This window comes from Egretta garzetta, unplaced genomic scaffold (genome assembly GCF_000687185.1).
Source record: "Egretta garzetta isolate BGI_Z169 unplaced genomic scaffold, ASM68718v1 scaffold311, whole genome shotgun sequence".
Lineage (NCBI taxonomy): Eukaryota > Metazoa > Chordata > Aves > Pelecaniformes > Ardeidae > Egretta > Egretta garzetta.
This window is the reverse complement of record NW_009258678.1, coordinates 441005-460815: the sequence shown is the minus strand read 5'-3', so window position 1 is coordinate 460815 and position 19811 is coordinate 441005. Positions and strand designations below refer to the sequence as shown.

Sequence of the window (19811 nt, the reverse complement as noted above, 5' to 3'; positions counted from 1 at the left end):
AGGACCTGGGAGTCCTGGTGGACAACAAGTTGACCATGAGCCAGCAATGTGCCCTTGGGGCCAGGAAGGCCAATGGTATCCTGGGGTGCATTAGGAATAGTGTGGCCAGCAGGTCAAGGGAGGTTGTCCTCCCCCTCTAATCTGCCCTGGTGAGGCTACATCTGGAGTACCATGTCCAGTTCTGGGCTCCCCAGTTCAAGGAAGACAAGGAACTACTGGGGAGAGTCCAGCAGAGGGCTACAAAGATGATTAGGGGACTGGAGCATCTTTGTTGTGAGGGAAGGCTGAGAGAGCTGGGTCTGTTTAGCCTGGAGGAGACTGAGAGGGGATCTTATCAACGCTTACAAATAGCTCAAGGGCAGATGTTGGGAGGATGGGGCCAAACTCTTTCCAGTGGTGCTCAGTGACAGGATAAGGGGCATCAGGCCCAAACTAAACCACAGGAAGTTCCATGTGAATATGGGGAAAATATTCTTTACTTTGAGGGTGACAGAGCACGGGAATAGGATGCCCAGAGAGGTTGTAGAGGCTCCTTCTCTGGAGGTTTAAAAACCTGCCTGGACACGACCCTGTGCAACCTGCTCTAGGTGAACCTGCTTTGGCAGGGGTTTGGACTAGATGATTCCCAGAGACCCTTTTCAACCGCGGCCATTCTGTGATTCTGTGATACAAAAGATGTTTCTTTAAGTATGTTCCCCCTTTTCTCTTCCTCCTCCCCCTATTGTGCACATAAGGTAGTGTGCCTAGGGAAGTAACATGTGGATCCCATGGAAAAAAATCCTTGATTTTTATTTAAAGCTGTTACTAGAGCTGTCACTCTTGCAGTCATTATATTGTGTTCTCTCTTCTACAGCATTATTATGAATGTTGAAGTTTTTGGAGATAAAAATACTTACCAGAAAGCAGACTGATCTCATATGTTCCTTGTGCTGTAAACTATAATTACAAAGAAAGGCCTTAGCATAGGTCAAACCAGTTCCATTTCAATGATTTGATTCTATAGGGAGAATTCACTTCTGGATTTTGTCATTGGCAGGTCCTGGATTGCTTCCTATCTTCTAAATATTTGTCTGGTTGGGGGACAAGGGTTACTGGGTGCTGGGTGACTGGACTTCTGTGTTGTGTTTCATTAGCTGAACGGCAGTCACTCTAAACCAGCAGCGTAGTGTTGTCAGGCTAACGAGGATCCTTTTACATATCAAAGCCTATGTATCTGAAAGTTCAGTCTTAAAACTGGGGGTATGAAACCTCTCCACCCCAAGTTTTTTTCATGAATGAAATGACATGGCAGCCTTGTGCTATAGGAGCTATAAAATGTTGGGGAAAAAAACTAAATAGAGCTACCAAAGTATTCCTTGGATTACTTGCTGTAGTACTCTGTTTGACCTCTCATTTGTTATGCCTTGTAACACTGTAGTTAATGGTTAGTAATCGTGTAATCTGCTTTGATTTTTTTCATTTGGCATGGTTAATTTTTAAACTTATTTCCAGTAACAACAGGACATTTATTTTAGAGCAAGCAGGTGGTTTGATACTTCTTCTACAACAGCATTTGAACTAGGTTTTCCATTATGTTAACTCCCAGTAGCTCAGTGCTTGGTAACTATCAGCACTGAGGAATCAAGGGAAAACTTTCCTTATCTCAAGTAATTATTCTGTCCACAGAACAAGATCCCGAATAACTGCTGTGAAGCTGCCCAAGACAGTTTGGGAACAGGGGAAACTAAGTGGTAGGAGGAAGAGGATTTGTTTTCAGTAGCAAGAGGAGATGAGTGTGGTAAGCAGGGTTGACAGTATGCCCATGCGTTCTTTTGTTCATGTAGTGTTTGTCTACACACGTTTTCTGCCAAAAAAATGTAATAGGAGAGATGAACCCCCATGTTTCTGGTGGTTAATTCAATGAACTGGTAACATTGGAATAAAACTGTAGGAAAAGAGTGTACATAAGCTTTACAGTCAGCAGCCATTTGGTATAATGGTTAAAACAGTTACTCCTACAACTTCAGCAACGCCTCTTTCCACCCCTCAAGTTCATAACCATAGAATACATCTTTGCTTTGGAAAGTGACTTATTGTTGTTGTTACTGGTTTTAAAAGGAAACAAAAAAACTCCAAACAACCCAAAACCACCAAAGCTTGGGTTTAGGAGGGATTTTTCTTTGACTGACATACAGTCAGCCTAAAAAAAGGACAAATAATACACGCTGCCAGTCTCACAGATTCAAGCTGAGCTCTAATAGTCAATCTTGAGGGCTCTCTGCTCTTGTCAAGGGTGGAAGGTTTTGGTGCGGATGTCTTCATGAGCTATATGTCATTAAGACTCTGGAAGCAGAAATCTGAAACTCAGGGTGGTGTAGAGAGAACCAGGAACCGATTACTGAAGTAAGCAGGAAGGAAAAGCAGTCCCAGCCACTGGCTGCAGTGAAAGAGAAGTACTTCTGCTAAATTGAACGAGTGGGTAAGTTTCAGTGAGCTGAAAAATGTTCTTCTGGCCTTTTTCAGAATAGAACTGGCTTTAAATCTCAGGAACTGCATCTGGCTCTGCTATTTGAATTGTACCAGGGAATCTTGCTTGGCTAGATGTTGTTGGAAAGCTCTTCTGTACAAACTTGAGAAATAGAAGGAAGAGCTCCTGTCAGCAGTGTTCTGAGTGCTTGATGTCTGGAAAGCTAAGCCTTTTCCCAGTACCCAGGTGCATCATGGAGTGGGGCTGATTGCAAACAAGGGGGAACAGGCATATAAGCAGAGGAGTAAAAGGAGTAAGGTGCTATTACTTTTACTACAGGTTAAAAAAGCATGCCTGGGCAGGAACTCTGAGCACATGGAACTTCACACGTGAGCTTACACCTTGGGAACTCTTTGTACTGTATGCCAGCCAATGCAGAAATTAACCTGCGTCAGGTACAAAACAGAATGGATGAACACCCAATTTGGTTTGTTATGATTTAGCTGTCTTTGCTCAGAGAATTTTCTTCTGTGGACAATTACTTAGGAACATTTTTGAGGTAGAATATTATTGGGAAAGGTTTGCTTAGGCTTTTGTTTGGATTTGCAATACAGTAACTGTTTTCTGTAATTTCCAAGAATTCTCCCTTTTCCTCTGAAGCCCTTTTTGATGAGGTTAGTGGAAACGCTGTGTGTGGATGGCTTGCAGAAATGCAATCAAATTTCTCCCATCAGGTAGATAATCAGTGTTTATTCAGATTAGCCTTGGAACAAAGTTCAGGTGGCAACAGAACAGCTATGAACAATTTCACAACTGCACGTGACCAAAAAATAAAGAAGTCAGGATTTTGTAATAGCCAAAGAAGTTGAGCATATTTCTTAAAACCAGTATCAGATTATACCCCTGCAGTGACTTAAATACTTATCCTAGCATTGGCAGTGTGTGAACTACTGTCTTGATTCTTTTGACAGAAAATGAACTGCGTGGCAAGGTTGTCTGGGTGACAGGAGCTTCAAGTGGAATTGGAGAAGAGTTGGCTTACCAGCTATCAAAGATAGGAGCCTTACTTGCTGAAAGAGTGAAAAAGAGATGTCTTCGTAAGTACGACTTGCTACTTCATAAGAGCAGTTCCATTCTTGCTGTGATGGAGTTGCCACAGAAATGCTAACCCACATATCACAGGAATAAATTTCATGATGAAAATAAACTTTATACATAACTTCACTCTAGGTTTGAAGCTGGTATCTTCTTTACACGAGTGACAAGCCTTTGTATAGACTTATGAGCTCCTTCATAAGCCAATGTTACCTAAAAATCTCATTGTCTGTTGCAAGTGGTCTTGTAAGATACTACATTAAGAAAAAGGAATAAATACTGTGGGGAATGGAGGAAACAATCTGAGGGTATCATCCTGTTAAGAACCAAACTATGTAGCTGCTGACTAAGAAGTCTTCTTCCTTCATGTTTGTGCATGTTACAGGCAGACTGACAACTGGCTTTCCTCTTTGGAAAAGGATTGAATAGAAATGTTCAGAAAAAGTTGTTGTGAGCAATTGCAAGAGAGGATCTCCTGTAGATCAAGAGGAACAAATGTGAAGTGGAATGTTTAACTATTCCAGTTATCTTTCATACGCCTGCTGAGTCAGTAGTCTGGCTTCATTGCTCCTGTTTCTCTGTTTCCCTGCCGTTTTCTGGCTTGACAGCAAGTGGGTTAGACAGTTAATTCATGTTGATAAATAGAAATTTTGAACATCATTAACATTATGTCTTTTTCAGACTATATATCCTCGGTAGCTCAGTACACAGTAATTAATACTGAGTATATTATGACACTGACAGTTCATTCCTGGTAATGATGACAATGTCCACAGTTTACTTGGAATGAGTGCTGGTGAATAATGAAACATTTGTCTTAGGTTAGCACCTAAGCATTTCTAGAAATCTGAAAGTTGCAGCGGGCTACTATGAAAATCTGTCAAGGAACTTAAAAAATGCACAACTCCTTATTTCTATTTTCTGATGCTTAAAAAAAGCAGTCACTTAAATAGGTATCTTCAAAAGAAAGCAAGGGACATAAGATGACAGTGTGGTTAAGTGGTAATCATGGCAAAATTCCAGTGCTATATGACGCAATGTTTAGCAGTCAGTAAAAGTATGCAACTACGTTTGCGTCTGTGGCCGTTTGTTATCATTGCAAAACTGGTAACCCTAGATAGACGGGCGGGAGCCATAATCCTGGATATCCATTTTCAGGCACCACTTGTATGAGAGTGTGATGTGCTAAGGAATATTCAGAAAGATTATTTCAGTTGATGTGAACCTAGAGTACAGACTTACGCAAGATAATTTTTGCCTCTGCTAACTTGAAGTAACCCTGTGAATGTCTTAGCTGTGGTATATACTAACTTTGAAGTCTTATGTAGCCATGCCTTGTGCAAATATATGCTACTGAACTTCAACTATAGGTCAGATTAGTAGGAATATTGGAAAGTCTTTAAGAACATAGTTACTCTATATTTTCTATAGCCAGCTTTTAAGTAGTGGAAGAGAGTAATTGAGCCTCCTTCCCCTCTTACCCTTCTTTTCTCAAGGTTATATAAAATGAACTTTCTACCCCTTCCCTTGATTATCATGCGCACTAGACCCCCAAACCATCTTAGTGGCCCTATGCTACGCTTATCTCCAGTTTATCAGTATTTGTCTTGAACTAGGGGGGTCCAAAACTGGGCACAGTACTCTTAGATGCAGTTTTTAAAGGCAGGCATTTAAGTCACTTCCCTCAGTTTGCTCTTGCTAGTGCAGCCCACTAGCATTTGTAATTGCCAGAGCTCATTGCTGACTTACATTCAACTTGTCCTTCCATCAGGACCTCAGGTCTTGTTTGGAGAGCTGATACCTGGCCATTTGGACTCTGGCCAGCACTACTGCATGACATTATTCTGTCCCAGGTGTGAAATTTTGCATTTGACTTCATTGAGCTTAATGAGGTTTGTCAGACCATTCTTATCATAGAATCATAGAATCATAGAATGTTTAGGGTTGGAAGGGACCACTAGTGGTCATCTAGTCCAACCCCCCTGCAGTGAGCAGGGACACTGCTAACTAGATCAGATTGCTCAGAGCCCCATCCAACCTGGCCTTGAATGTTTCCAGGGATGGGGCCTCCACTACCTCTCTGGGCAACCTGTTCCAGTGTTTTACCACCCTCATTGTAAAAAATTTCTTCCTTACCTCTAGCCTGAACCTACCCTGTTCTAGTTTAAAACCATTTCCCCTTGTCCTAACACAGCTGGCCCTACGAAAAAGACGTTCCCCATCTTTCCTATAGGCCCCCTTTAGGTACTGGAAGGCCGCAATCAGGTCTCCCCGTAGCCTCCTTTTCTCCAGACTGAACAAGCCCAACTCTCTCAGCCTGTCCTCATAGGAGAGGTGCTCCAGCCCTCGGATCATTTTTGTAGCCCTCCTCTGGACCCGTTCCAACAGTTCCATGTCCTTCTTGTGCTGAGGGCTCCAGAGCTGGACGCAGTACTCCAGGTGAGGTCTCACCAGAGCTGAGTAGAGGGGCAGAATCACCTCCCTCGACCTGCTAGCTTGTTAAGATGCCTCTAAATGGCAGTCCTCCCCTCCAGCATAGCAACTGTTCCTTTGAACTTGGTGTTAACTGAAAATTTGCTGAAAACCTGTGTTTTGTCCCATCATCTGAGTCATTAATGAAGATATTAAAAGATATTGATAATGAAGGGATACCACTTATAACTGGCCCTCAGTTAAACTTTAAATGGTTGGTTGTTGTTCTTCGGGCCTGGTGATCCAGCCTGTTTTTCACTTGCATTGTAATCCACTTGTTTAGACCCCTCTTATTTTCCCAATATAGCTTCAAAGATGCTATGGAAGACAACATAGAAAGCTACGTAGTCAAGGTAGGCAACATCCACTGCTTACCCCTTGTCCACAAAGCCAGTCATCTCATCACAAAAAGCAATTAAGTTGGTCAGGCAGCGTATGTCCATGCTAAATCTATGCTGGCTTTTCCCATTCATCTTCTTGTCCTTCATGTATTTGGAAATTGCTTTCAGGAGGACTTGCCACGTAATTTTCCCAAGGACTGAGGTTAGGCTGTATGACATTCGGATTTTTCCAGTCACTGGGGAGCTACTCCATTTACCAAGTACCTTCCAAAGATGAGTGACATTGGTCAGCTCTTGTAAATCTTGGATGTATATATTGCCTGTTTATATGTGCAGTTTGTCCCTAACTTGGTCTTCCTCTGACATTGGTAGTATTTCTTTCCCCCAGAGTCTAGCCTCAGGAGCGTGGGAGACCTGAGAGGAGACCTTGCCAGTGAAGACTAAGGCAAAGAAGGCAATGAGTACCTCATGTTTTTCGGTGCCCTTCGTCACTTCACCGCTATCCCTATTCAGCAGTGAGCTCAATCTGTCTTTGGCCTTCCTTCTGTTGGTGCTGTACCTATGAAGCCCTTGTTGTCTTTCACATTCCTCACCAGTTTCAACTCTGAGTGTTGATCTTCCTGATTCCATCCCTGCATGCTTGAGCAGTGGGTCCATGTGCTTCCTGGGCAGCTTGTCCCTGCTTCCACCTGCTTGTTTTCTTTTTGCAATTGAGTTTAAGAGTATTCTATTCTGTAGGGTTTGAGTAGCATGGAATGGATTAAGATTGAGCTACAACATGTAACATCAACTTTAATTTGGCTGAATTATGTAGCATAATTGGAGCTAATAGGCTTTAACATGCCAGCTGTAGATGCTATACACAGCAGCAACTTAACTAGGTAATTTTCATATTAATGTCAGAAGCAAGCACATTTATCTCGTTTAAAATTCAGAGACACCACCCTTTGATACACATTTATGCATTCTACACTGCTTAAAAGCTGAAGGAGAGAGAGAGAATGGAAGTACCATAAAAGCTATGGTAATACCTGTTGAGTCATGTGGATGCCAACTCAACACTTCTCTGCAGGAGGGAGAGAAAACGACTTGTATAACTTACATGGTTCCTGCAAGTGGCTTCTCTATTTCCCCAACCACTCTCTGCAACATGAGTTGAATTTCACCAGCAATTTTGGAGGCTGTTCTCTCTCAAAACCTCTAAAAAGAACAAAAAAAAAAAGTCGATGGGAGGTGTGCTTCTTGATTTGACGGAACTCAAATATGATTTAAATACAGATAGGCCAAATGAATGACAGACAACTTATAAATTATAGAATTATACAGTAATTAAGGTTGGGATGGACCTCAGGAGGTCATGTTGTTCAGTCTCTGCTAAAGGCTCATGTTCTGTTAAAGGGCATTTAAACAAGATAGAAATAAAAAGTAAAAGAGGAAGTGCTGAAGAGCTGGAAAATAAAGGGTCTATGCTGAGTAATAGCACTTCTTGTCTTACGAGAAACTGCTATCTTGGTTCAACATGTATTGGGAAGAGTTGTTCATCTGAAATCTTTGAGGGGATCCTAGGGAAAGGAGGTATACACTTGATGCTGTAACAAAATATTATTCTAAGTCAGCATTACTTATGCAGCTGTCTTTAAAAAAACAAGCTGGCTTTGGGTGATGGTAACCATGTTTTAGTTAAAAAGTAACTAGAACTTAATGAACCTCAACAGGGAAGAGGCAGCCCATGATTGCTTGATAGGAAAATGTCACTCAGAAGACCTGCTGCTTGGTGGTTGGACAGTTTGATCCTAATGAGAAGCCACGTAGTGCAGAGGTGCTTTGTAAGGTGACTTCCAGAAAGACCTCAAGAAAATACACACAGCTGTGAAAGTGGCCTTTGCTCTGGGTAGACTGAGCTCTGAGCACTCAGTTTCAGGTGTGCTGCATCCAAATGCTGGTGGCCATGGGCAATTCACTTTGCAGCTGGAGACGCTTCACTAAAAGATGTTAACTAATCTATGTTAGCAGTTGTCTAAAACGATAAACTCTAGACTAAGGTGTCCCACTTGGGAGCAAGTGTTTTTCTGGGTTATCATTAGGGACATGGTTTAGTGGTGGACTTGGCAGCGCTAGGTTAACAGTTGGACTGAGTGATCTTAAAGGTCTTTTCCAACCTAAATGATTCTATGTTTCTATGTTCCCTTAAAAGCATCAGTTTGGTAGCAGGCAAAAAAGCAAGTGGTATATTAGGGATTATTAGTAAAAAGAGTGAAGAACACTCCGACAATATATAAATTGGGACCTGTACATGTGTTCAACGCTGTGCATGGTTCTAGTCATCTGCCAGAAAAACGAGGGGATGGGTGGATGGGAGAAGGAAGTTTAGAAAAAGGGTGACAAGGATGTTTGAATTTTTGTAAAAGCTGTCTGAGGAGCGCTAGACAAGGATTCCTCACCCTAGAAAAGAAGTAAGGAGGCTGATAGAGATGTATGGTCCAAGTGCTCTGGAGGGTGGAAATCAGACTGGACTACTGATTGCACCAAAACAAGAACTAGGCCTCTGGTTTGATATTTCCTGAAGTCAAAAGTTTCTTACATAATATAAAAGAGCACTTCCTTCCTTATCAGCAGTCTGCGTCTCTTCCTCTGCTTTTTGCTTTTTCCCCATGTAGCTTTCTTGGCGGGGTTGACCGTGTGGTCTTGTTAATCCACAGCAGAAACTTTCCACATCCCAGTAGGCTTCAACTGTGCAAGTCTTCTTGAGGGAGCATGAGGTAGAGTGTGTCTCTGAGAGGGTAGTTTAAACTGCATGGATTTTACTGCTGTCTTTCTGGAAGAAATGGAGGGGAAAATGCACATGGAGGGTTTGGTTGGAGGGAGCAATAAATGGAAATGCTGGTAGCTTTAAACCAGACAAATGGGCTTATTATAACCAGTAGCCTAAATACGAGCGACCTTTGAAGAGAGGCAACTTATGGATTTAAGTAACCTCCTTATTTGTACATCACTGTCAAGACAAAGTTCAACCGTACCTGTTGTCCTGGTTTCAGCTGGGATAGAGTTAATTTTCTTCCTAGTAGCTGGCACAGTGCTGTGTTTTGGGTTTAGTATGAGAAGAATGTTGGTAACTCACTGATGGTTTGGTTGTTGCTGAGCAGGGCTTACACCAGTCAAGGACTTTTCAGCTTCCCCTGTTCTGCCAGGGGCACAAGGAGCTGGAAGGGGGCACAGCCAGGACAGCTGACCCAAACTGGCCAAAGGGCTATTCCAGAACATATGGCGTCACGCTCAGTATAGAAACTGGGGAGCTGGCTGGGGGTGGAGGGTGATTGCTACTCGAGGACGGGCTGGGCATCAGTCAGCGGGTGGCGAGCAATTGCACTGTGCATCACTTGTTTTGTATATTTTATTATTATTATTTTCCCTTCCTTTTCTGACCTATTCAGCTGTCTTTATGTCAAACCATGCATTTCACTTCTTTTTTGTAGTTTAAAAAAAAAATTGAAAATATTAACACTGGAGATCTTATTTTTTTGAGTCATCTGCCCCAAAACTCCAGGGTATCACTGCTCGAGAAATACTTCCTATGGAAAAAGTTGTTCTGAAGAGACAGTGGTAGAGACACTCAGCAGGACAGCTTGAACTGGCTGACAGCTGGCTTTTATTTCAGGAGATGGATATGTTAAAAAGCTGTCAGTTAAACAAAAAACTTCTCCTTCTACCTCCTCCAATAATCCTCCAATAATCTAGCTTCTGTAGGCTCTGTAGTCATTTATAACTACTCCTGTATATATGTTGTGGTTTGAGTCTTAATTGTACAAGTCCTGTTGTCAGGAATTAACATACTTGACCAGTGAACATACCAGCAACGTGTCAATACGCTGCGCTTCTGAATGGCTCAGTGAAAAATTTCAGTATCAGATAATCCTGTTGCGTGTTACTCCTAACTATTGCAATTTCTTTGGAGACTTGAATTCTCTATATTGTGCTACACAAGCCTATTAAATAAAGTCAAGCTTTCCACAAGCAAAAACATAATAATGAGGAAAGAAAGGCTTGACAGGAACAGATTAAAAATGGATTCTATGTGGAGATCAAAATGAAAACAAAGCAAGCATTTTATTTCCAATTTAATGCTATGGTTTCTTGGTGTCTTTTTAGTGAAAATTTGGTGTTTAAAAGCAGATTACGTTTCCCACGATCGTTACGCCAGCATTCTTACTGGTTCCCATTCACTTTATGGTTGTTTTTAGAGATTAGCAACCTGAGTGAAAACGATATCCTTGTCCTACGTCTTGACTTGACTGATAGAAGCTCTCATGAAGCTGCAACCAACAGTGTTCTTAAGCATTTTGGCAAGGTAAGGTGTGCTTCTGGGGTTAAACTTTTTTTTTCTCCTCTATCTCCTATCCCTGCGTTCATGTTTGTATTTCACTTTTATTCTATCATATGGTAAACTCACCGGTGTCTACACCTTTCCTAAGTTTCAATATTAAACTTGCCAAAAAACACCTGAATTTTCATCCCTTCTGTTGCTTGCTTCTGGGTTTCGGCAGGCTTCGCAGAGATGCAGCAACGAACAAATAATCACTGGTCATTACCAAGAACTGGAAATTCACTTGCTTGATGTCACTGAACTTCTGGACCAACTGGAACAATCCTCAGCTGTGTATTTAGGGCTTAAAATTGTGTGTGAAAGTCAGAACCTTTATTTTGTAGTGTTCAGTAATGCATGTAATTCGGGTTCAGAGCCATATGGGACAAAATTGGACACCAGGCACAATTGTTTTCCTCATTTTGTGCGTAGTTTTCTAGATTGCTAGTCCAGAGTACAGAGTTAAGAAAATAGCAGTCAGGTGTAACTAACATTAAGTACAATGTGCAAAGCTTCAAACTAGGCCTTTAGTCCATTGATACTTTGGTTTCACAATGAAATTCTTGGTAACAGATTTGTTTCTTCTGTTCTTCACCCTGGTTTTGCACAAAATGTGTTTTCAGAGGTCACCTTGCAGGACCTGAGCATTGAATGTTACTTGCTACACTGCAGTAGGGTTAAAAAAATGTTGTGTGGAAAACAACTTTCCGGCTGCCAGTTTTCCTGTACTAGGACTTAACCTTGTTTGGCATCAAACGCTGTATTCCTCTTCTGTTGACTCAGCTCAAAATTAGCTGGCCTTCAATTCAAAGGGGTAGTCTAGTGGGAGAGAGCGGCTGCTAAAACTTCTACAGCAGCTGATATATCTTACTTGTATATGGCAGAGGTGATGCTAGAGGGGAGAGAACAGCCAGTTAACAGTTGCCTGAGCAAGTGCAAATACTAAAGGAAATGTGTTCTATTAATTTATCATTGTATCTTTCCTGAGATCGATGTTTTGGTCAACAACGGTGGACGTTCCCAACGCTCTCTGTTTGTGGATACAAACCTGGACGTCTACAGTGCCATAATGGAACTCAACTACCTGGGTACAATCTCTTTAACAAAATATGTCCTGAATCACATGATCCAAAGGAAAAAAGGGAAGATTGTTACTGTGAGCAGTGTGATGGGTATCATGGGAGCTCCTCTTGCCTCTGGGTACTGTGCCAGCAAGCATGCTCTGCAGGTAAGTTAAATTTCTGAGATTAATTAAGTCTTGTGTAATAGACCAGCATCACTCAGTACTGTAGCTGAGGACTTTATCCTGTGCAGAAAAAACAAGTCTCACCTGAAATTGCGCACAGCATATGTAGCTTTCTCAGGTTTTGAAAGTCCTTTAAAATTAATTTGCTCTGAAATGTGAAATATCTCAGCTCCCAGTGTAGGTTTATTTTCCTGACTAAAATTCTAATGCCATCTTAGTTGGTCCTCACCACTACGTAGTAAAACTCCAGTGTGAAACACAAGACATTAGCCTCTGGCCTTCAGATGAAGGAATACCTAAATCTTACTGTTCTGTTGCATATAGAAGCCCTAATGTTCTCATCTTAATTCAGTTAGGGAGGAAAAGTCACCGGTGAGAGTTTTAAGACTACAGGGAATCTTTAGGACAGTAGAATGAGAACAGTGAGTGGGAAAGCAGACGGCTCGGAGGAATGAGAATTCCTGATCTAGCAGGGAACATCTGAACGAACCTTCCCAGCAGTTCTGAACCTTGCTGTGGTGTGAAGGACTGGCAGTGCACAGTGTCTTAGGAAGTTACTTTCCGTGTAACGCTTAACTTTCGATGTTGCTTGGAGAGAGTTTTTGAAAGGAGTCTCACTTGAGTAGAAAAACATAAGAGAAGAGCTCAGAAAAGTGTCTGGGGAAAAAAAGAAAGCCTGTATCATTGAGGAATCGTTTGTTTAACTAGTAAATTTATTTAGACATATTTGTCTTTCACCACTGTTTGGCTTCCTGCTAATGTACGTTTTGATCTCAGTAAAATAAACTCCAGCTGTGTTCAGTGATGTTTTAAAAAAAACCTGGCACCTTCTTACTCCCTGCTGGATTTAAGCACATAAGCAGGGTAAATAACTTCGCTTAAGCTATGGGATCGGTATCTCTGACTGACACAACAAACACGTGACAAGTGGCTGGTGCTGCAAAGGCAGTAGACACTCAAAAGAACGATGAGGTAGGAGACAGTGACGGGCCTCTGCTAATAAAAAGTGTTCAGTTTGTGACGGAGAGGGATCTGCTGCTCTTCGTTTTGAGTGGCAGTGATGAAATTGCCCATTAGAGATGAGCTTTTGGATTAAGTCTAGTAGATTTAAATTAGAAGAATGCAATGAGCAGAAGCACAAATTCCCCTTGTGCTCCTTTATTGAGTGTTCTTTCAGTTGAATTATCTTCTGGGTGTGGTGTAGCTGGTCTAAGCGTGGCTAATTAGTTGCAGAGCACAAGGAATTCACGTGTTGCTCTAAAAATTCTCGGGACTCGAAATCTCATGTTAAGACCAAGAACATTAAAGAGATAGTTTACGAAAATTTCTGGATTAATTAAAAATAAGCTAACTGAACTGCTTAGTCTTTGTTAGCTTCTACCTCTGCTCAATAACCAGGCCAGACTCCAAACCTCCTTACTTGTCTCTTTCAAGTAATTCTGCAGGTGCTAATTGCAGGCGTTAAAACACGTGATTTGCGATATAGGTTTCGAAAAGACTCTGTCTGAGAGTCTCTTATGTTATGGCTACATGTGGGCATGAAACCCCAAAAATCTAGAAAAACTTTTTGTTTTTAAATATCAAACTTTGCCAGTACAGTTCAGGTAAAGGAAGTCTGTAGGAATGGCAGTCCTCTTCAGGTAGCCCGGTAGCCCACCTCTGATGATGATAACCAAGAAGAAATGGCTAGAGAGTGTGGTGGGTTGGCCCTGGCTGGACACCCGGTGCCCACCAAAGCCACTCTATCACTGCCCCCCTCAGCTGGACAGGGGAGAGAAGACGGAACGAAAAGCTCATGGGTCAAGACAAGGGCAGGGTAAGATCACTCGCCAGATACTGTCATGAGCAAAACAGACTCAACTTGGGGAAATCAGTTTAATTTATTACCACTCAAATCAGAGTAGGGTAATGAGAAATAAAAAAAATAATCTTAAAACACCTTCCCCCCACCCCTCCCTTCTTCCTGGGCTCAACTTCACTCCCAAATTCTCTCCTTCCTCTCTGCCAGCAGCGCAGGGGGATGGGGAATGGTGGTTGGGGTCAGTTCATCACAGCCTGTCTCTGCTGCTCCTTCCTCCTCAGGGAAGGATTCCTCACACTCCTCCCCTGCTCCAGCATGGGACCCATACCACGGGCTGCGGTTCTTCACGCACTGCTCCAGCCTGGGTCCATCCCTCCCACGGGCTGCAGTCCCTCAGGAGCAGACGGCTCCAGTGTGGGTCCCCACGGGGTCACCAGCCCTGCCAGCAAACCTGCCCCAGCCTGGGCTCCTCTCCCCACGGGGCCGCAGGTCCCACCAGGAGCCTGCTCCAGTGTGGGCTTCCCAGGGGAATCTCTGCTCCGGTGCCTGGAGCACCTCTGACTGCAATTGCACAGGGGTTTTTGTTTCCCCCCTTCTTAAATACGTTATCCTAGAGGTGCTACCACCATCGCTAATGGGCTTGGCCTTGGCAAGCAGTGGGTTGTCTCGGAGCTAGCTGGCATTGGCTCTGTTGGACATGGCAGAAGCTTCTGGCAGCTTCTCACAGAAGCCACCCCTATAGCCCCCCCCCCGGCTACCAAAACCTTGCCAGGCAAACACAATGCAAGAGAGGGTAGGAGAAAAATAAGACAAAGCAGGAAGTGATGTTTTTCCTTTCTGTGTTTTCCCAGCATGTATCAACCTATATTCTAAGATCTTGAAATGAAGATTGCATTTTGGCCACCAGTTACTGAATATGTGAGCCTGTCTGACATGAATTAATCTATTACTGCTTTTGGTTTTTTTAAATTCATGCCTTAGAGTCTAGCATAGCTGACACAGTTAATGCTGCAATCTTAATTATGCCTTTTTTGAAAAAGTCCCTCCTTTTGTTCTGTGTTTGTTTGGGGTTTTTTGTTTTTTTTTTTTTCTTTTTAATTTCTTTTAAATGGCAGTTGGAGGAGGAAGGAAGAAATGAATTCTGCTAAGAATTAAAATTTGTTCTTGAAACAATCGGGCTTTGATTCGTGCCAATTGGAATTCTTCATAACAACATTCTACTGATTAAATTACCCTCTATTTTGGTTCTGGGAGTGCTGTAAGAGCATGAGTCAAGTCCACGAGAGTCTTCATGGGACTGATGCAGTTTCTTTCCTAGTGTGATGATGCTCGTGGAGAGCGTGTGCCGTTCGTCTGGCTGTAATTCATACAATTGGTGGCATGTGGAGTGGATCAGAAATTGTGGCCTTCAAAAAGTTCCTTAATCAGGACCTTGTCTAATAAGCACATGGGCTGCACTGCGCAGCAACCACTGCTCTCGCTGTTCAGTCTCTGGTCTTCGGGGGAGTTTCTAAATGTTTCTGTCCTAGTAGAAGTCAGTCCAGCCTTACCACCTTCAGCATCTTCTAGGGTTTGGTCACTAAGCTGGGAAGGCCCAGAGATGGCTTATAGCAGTTCCTGTTCCACGTGCCCTGTGTCTGTAAGTCAGAGCTGGCTTCAGGCTGGGCTTGGTAGAAATGCTCAGGCTCTTCCCCTTGTGCTGGAGTTCCCTTGCTGCTGCCAACTCTGGGCCTGCTCCTGCCTGAGTTTAAAGAAGAGAGCACTTTCTTTTCTTACATAGGAATTTCAAGCTTCTCTTTTGGGAGGAAGTGGAGGGATTTCATACCACCTACCTTTGGGTATCTAAGATAAGCGCTGGAATTAGAGAACCTGTATGTACTGTAGGCAGAGCCTCCAGAGGGGACTGAGAGCGTGTAAGATTCTGGTCTTCAGGATGCTGTGTCAGCCAGGATTTCAGCTGAGCAAATGCCCTGGCCATCCTGTGTGGCTGCTGAAGGCTGCACCTCTTCCATGGTGTAAAAACTTGGGACGGCAGCACTAGGCAGGGAGGGGGCACGCAAACCTCTTGAGATGGAGGGGGATAGCAGAATGGCCACGGGGCAGAAGCAGGAGCTTGCTGCGATCTCTGGCTACGTGCACTTCATGTTTACAAGCTGTGTGACCCTTTAGTGAAACAGCACTGACTTTGACAGTGCTACTCAAACAGCACTGAAAAAAGCCTCAGCAGCCCTGTGGTTGGCTACTGTGCAGACGGGACCTTCAGAGATAACATAAGCTCACTGGACCAATGCTCAGCTTTTGGTATCTTGCAACTTGCTCAGGTCAGCAGGGCCTTACGTGTTAGGATAAATAGAGGGAACTGCTGTTAACCAGGCCAAAGATAAGACATGCGGTGTTTGCTAAATCCTTGCTCTACACTGCTTGACCAGCAACTTTGGTAGGAAGCATCTTCCTGAATTGATCACATTTCCCATGATAGTTGCTGTCTAAATGTCAGTTGCTACAGAGATTAAAAATCTTGTATCCTGTTAGCTTAAGAAAAATAAATACTTGCAGCTTTTGTAATTACAGTTTAACTTAGATACACTGGTAGCATATTCCTGAGCTGCAGTAAGATTTATATCTATGTGGATGCAAATCTCAAACTCTGCAGTGAATTCAGTGGTGCAGAATTATCCCCTAAAATATCAGGGTGCACCTTTGACTTAATACGCTGAAAAGTTTTCTTCTTTCTCTTCTATAAAACCAGTGCCGCTTACTCAATAGAAACAGTTTAAAATCTTTAATGTCACCAGAAAGAGCGGCTCACCTGCAAGAGAACTGCCACTGCACTGCAGTTTAGAGAAATTATTGTGGATTTGAGAAGTCAAGGATGGATTCCTCAGTGATTTATATATCAATGTCTGTAATTGCAGATAAAATTTTAAATTGGCCATTGAATGTGAAAAGTCAAACAAAGTAGTAGGAATTGCTTTTAGTGGAATACTGTTATCTTTATGGCATAGAATTAGAATGAAAATACATAGTTAAACCTTGCTACACGTGGAAATATGGCAAAGGACGATTACATGATAATATTTTCTTCTAGGGTTTTTTTAATTCTCTTCGGACTGAGCTGACTGACTACCCCGAGATAAGTGTTATCAACATATGCCCAGGGCCTGTACAGTCTAAGATTATACAAAACGTCTTTACGGAGAATCTTGCGAAGGTAAGGACTCTATTCTGTTGTGATAAATCCAACTTTTGCTGCAGGCCCAGTGATCCTTTCATGGTTTTCTTTTCTTTTTCTCCTCCTAGCAAACACTAACCTCATCTTCTTACCAAGATATGCTTTGATTGGTGCAGAACTATGTATAGTCTCGTAATTCTTTGTGGTATCAAGTCCATATCAAATGAAAATAAAGTTTGAGACTTGTTAGGTCTTCTCTCTTCCATCACACACAATCCAAGTCTAGTAAAATTTACTGTACAGGCGCCCTGCTGCGCTTTTGGGGGAAAGGCCAGGATTTTCTGGACACAGTTCTGCGTGCAGAAGGCTGTCCTTTCTGCACAGGTAGCTTTTTGTTTGCCCTCGTCACGATGTCCCCCGTTCAGTTGACGGTGCTGTTGGCAAAGCCACTGGCGTCAGCTGACGCGAGGCGTGCATTCTTCTGTTAGCGATTGTTCAAGGAGAAAAAGCAAAACCTTCCAACTGCACAATTGCTTTTAATAAGGCTGTCTAACAAAGTAGCTGGCAAAAATTGTTACTATGATACATCAAAATGTAATCTGTCCTAAATTCCATCGGTTTAAAGCTCAGGATAACTCACCAGTGTGTGTGTGCGTGAGAGATCTCCTGTTACTGAAGCAAGTTCTGAAAGGATTTTTGGCTTGCAAAGCTTCATGCTTCTGTGAAGGGAGAGATGTACTTCTTAAGCAATCCGGAAAGCTTGCAAAACAAATTCTTCAGATTTCAGCGTGGCAAAAGACCTAGGAGGATGACCGAATCTAGCCAGAATTGCTCTTGCTCTGGGAAGTAGAAGAACAGATTGACAGAGCGGTCTTATTGCTGGAGGGAAATGCATATAAATTCCCTGGGCTGTGGCTTACGTTTGCGAAGTGATACGTGTGGACAGGATTGCAAGTAAGACATCCCTGCCCCTGAAGCAGCTTTTCTTTTGTTTGAGATGGCTGCTCCCAGAGCAGGGCTGGCAGGGATATTTAAGTTAATAGGGAATGTGCCTTCATCTCCTACCTTGGTTACTGAGTAGCTTGTAGCATGTAATGGGGCAGGCAGCTGGGAACGGGAAAGTTCCCATTGTGCAAAGCCCTCAGCTGCAGCATGGGTAATTCGTTCTAGTAGATCTGTTTCCCGGTGAAGTAGAAGCCATGCTGAAGCAGGACAGTTTGGGGATCAAGTTTTTTCTTTTAACCTTTTTTTGACCCATCAATCATGGCATTAATTGAAAGGGTGCTTTATTTAAGCATGTGTGCTAAAGGACGGCGGTGGGGGTTAGCGTGGCGAGGGATGGGTTCCCCAGTCTCTGCTGTAGTGGCCGGGTTATTCTCCTTGTGCATGGCATAGAAGCCGGGAGGCGTAGGACTGCTGCACGGAGCCTGGCCCTTTCTCTCGCACAAACAGAAATCCAGTGCTAAATCCTCCTCCTGCTTTCTCCCCTCCAGTCCATAGAGAACAGCGGTGATCAGTCCCACAAGATGCCAACTGACCGCTGCGTCCGGCTCACCCTGGTGAGCGTGGCCAATGACCTGAAGGAGGCCTGGGTCAGTGACAACCCCTATCTGGCCGTTTGCTACCTCTGGCAGTATGCGCCCACCTGGGCTTGGTGGCTGATGAACAGAATGGGCAAGAAGAGGATACAGAACTTTAAGAGCGGAGTGGTAAGTTCAGTCCTCTCACCTCCCCTTGCTTGCCTTTCCTTTTTCACTCTTCTGACAGACTCTTTAGCTGTGGGAATGTTGGGACTGTATTTTTGGATCCATTTCCTATTTCCCCTCCTCAGTTCCCTGGCAGCTGATGCTCTGTGGCTGCACGCCTGCTAGTCTAGAATTGCTGCAGTGTGCTCGCGTTGCAGGACAGGGACACCGGTGCATCTTGCAGCGCCGAAGGTCGTGCCCTGCTCTTCATCACACGGGCTGCAAGTTCAGAACTGAGCACTAACACAGACCTGAGCTCGAGGTCACTAGCATAAATTATTAACGCAGCTTGAAATTAAGACTGTTGAAAATCTCTCCCTTGGTTGCCTCTAGTTTTTATATCAGGCAGGTAATCTGAGCACCTCCCAGAACTACATTAAGCAATTGTGTTAAGCGATGCCTGTCAGAGCTCTTCACTCATACGCACTTCCCAGAAGGCAGAGGGGCAGCGCAGGCCTCTGTTCTTGCAATACTGTTTGGTAGAGGGTATTTTTTTCTTACTGTGTTTTTGTTCAACTTGGTACAAAAAAAAAAAAAAATTCAAGTACTCCAAAAGCAGGAAATGCAAAGATAAGGGTGGCACGTGCCCCTGCAGACTTCCAGCTTCCACACTGTAACTGCCCCCTGTCACAGCTGTTTCAAGCAAAAATAACCCTGTGGGCAAAGGACTTAAATAAGGGGGGGAAATACTGATTTAATGTACTCTCACTCCAGGATGCGGATGTCTCTTACTCAAGAAAGAAGAAGTAAGGACAAATGTGTACAAAATCCCGCTTCTGCTAAGGCTGAGACACTTTTTTCATATTGCGTGACTGCAAACAAAAGCTTTTTTTTATCTGTTGCACCTTTGTCATCATGTAACTTGACAAATCTATCACGCTGTATACACACTTGACTAAATAAAAGTCTCTTTCTAAACATACCTGTTTCATGCTAAACTCCCATAGGCTGAATTTTTAAGCTTAAAAGGATTGAGGTGGAAGAGGCCAGGCAGTATCATTTTGTTCTTCTGCTGCTATGACATTGGCACATACTTGGTGAGCAAGGCTAAATGTTAGATACCCACAGGACCTGGCTTCCCTCGCTTTCATTCCTAATGGACGCTGAACAAGAAATCCCCCACAAGCAGAAGG

The 19811-nt window shown here is 43.2% G+C and overlaps 1 protein-coding gene across 1 annotated transcript; it reads left to right on the top strand.

Annotated features, from left to right (window-relative positions):
* The first annotated feature begins 2917 nt into the window (after positions 1-2917).
* DHRS7 (dehydrogenase/reductase 7) lies at positions 2918-19598 on the top strand. Its single transcript, XM_035888666.1, has 7 exons — positions 2918-2933; positions 3418-3543; positions 10593-10699; positions 11703-11942; positions 16850-16972; positions 18427-18642; positions 19393-19598. The coding sequence occupies exons 1-7, from the start codon at positions 2918-2920 to the stop codon at positions 19426-19428; spliced, it is 864 nt and encodes a 287-aa protein (XP_035744559.1). The 3' UTR covers positions 19429-19598.
* Positions 19599-19811: the final 213 nt, after the last annotated feature.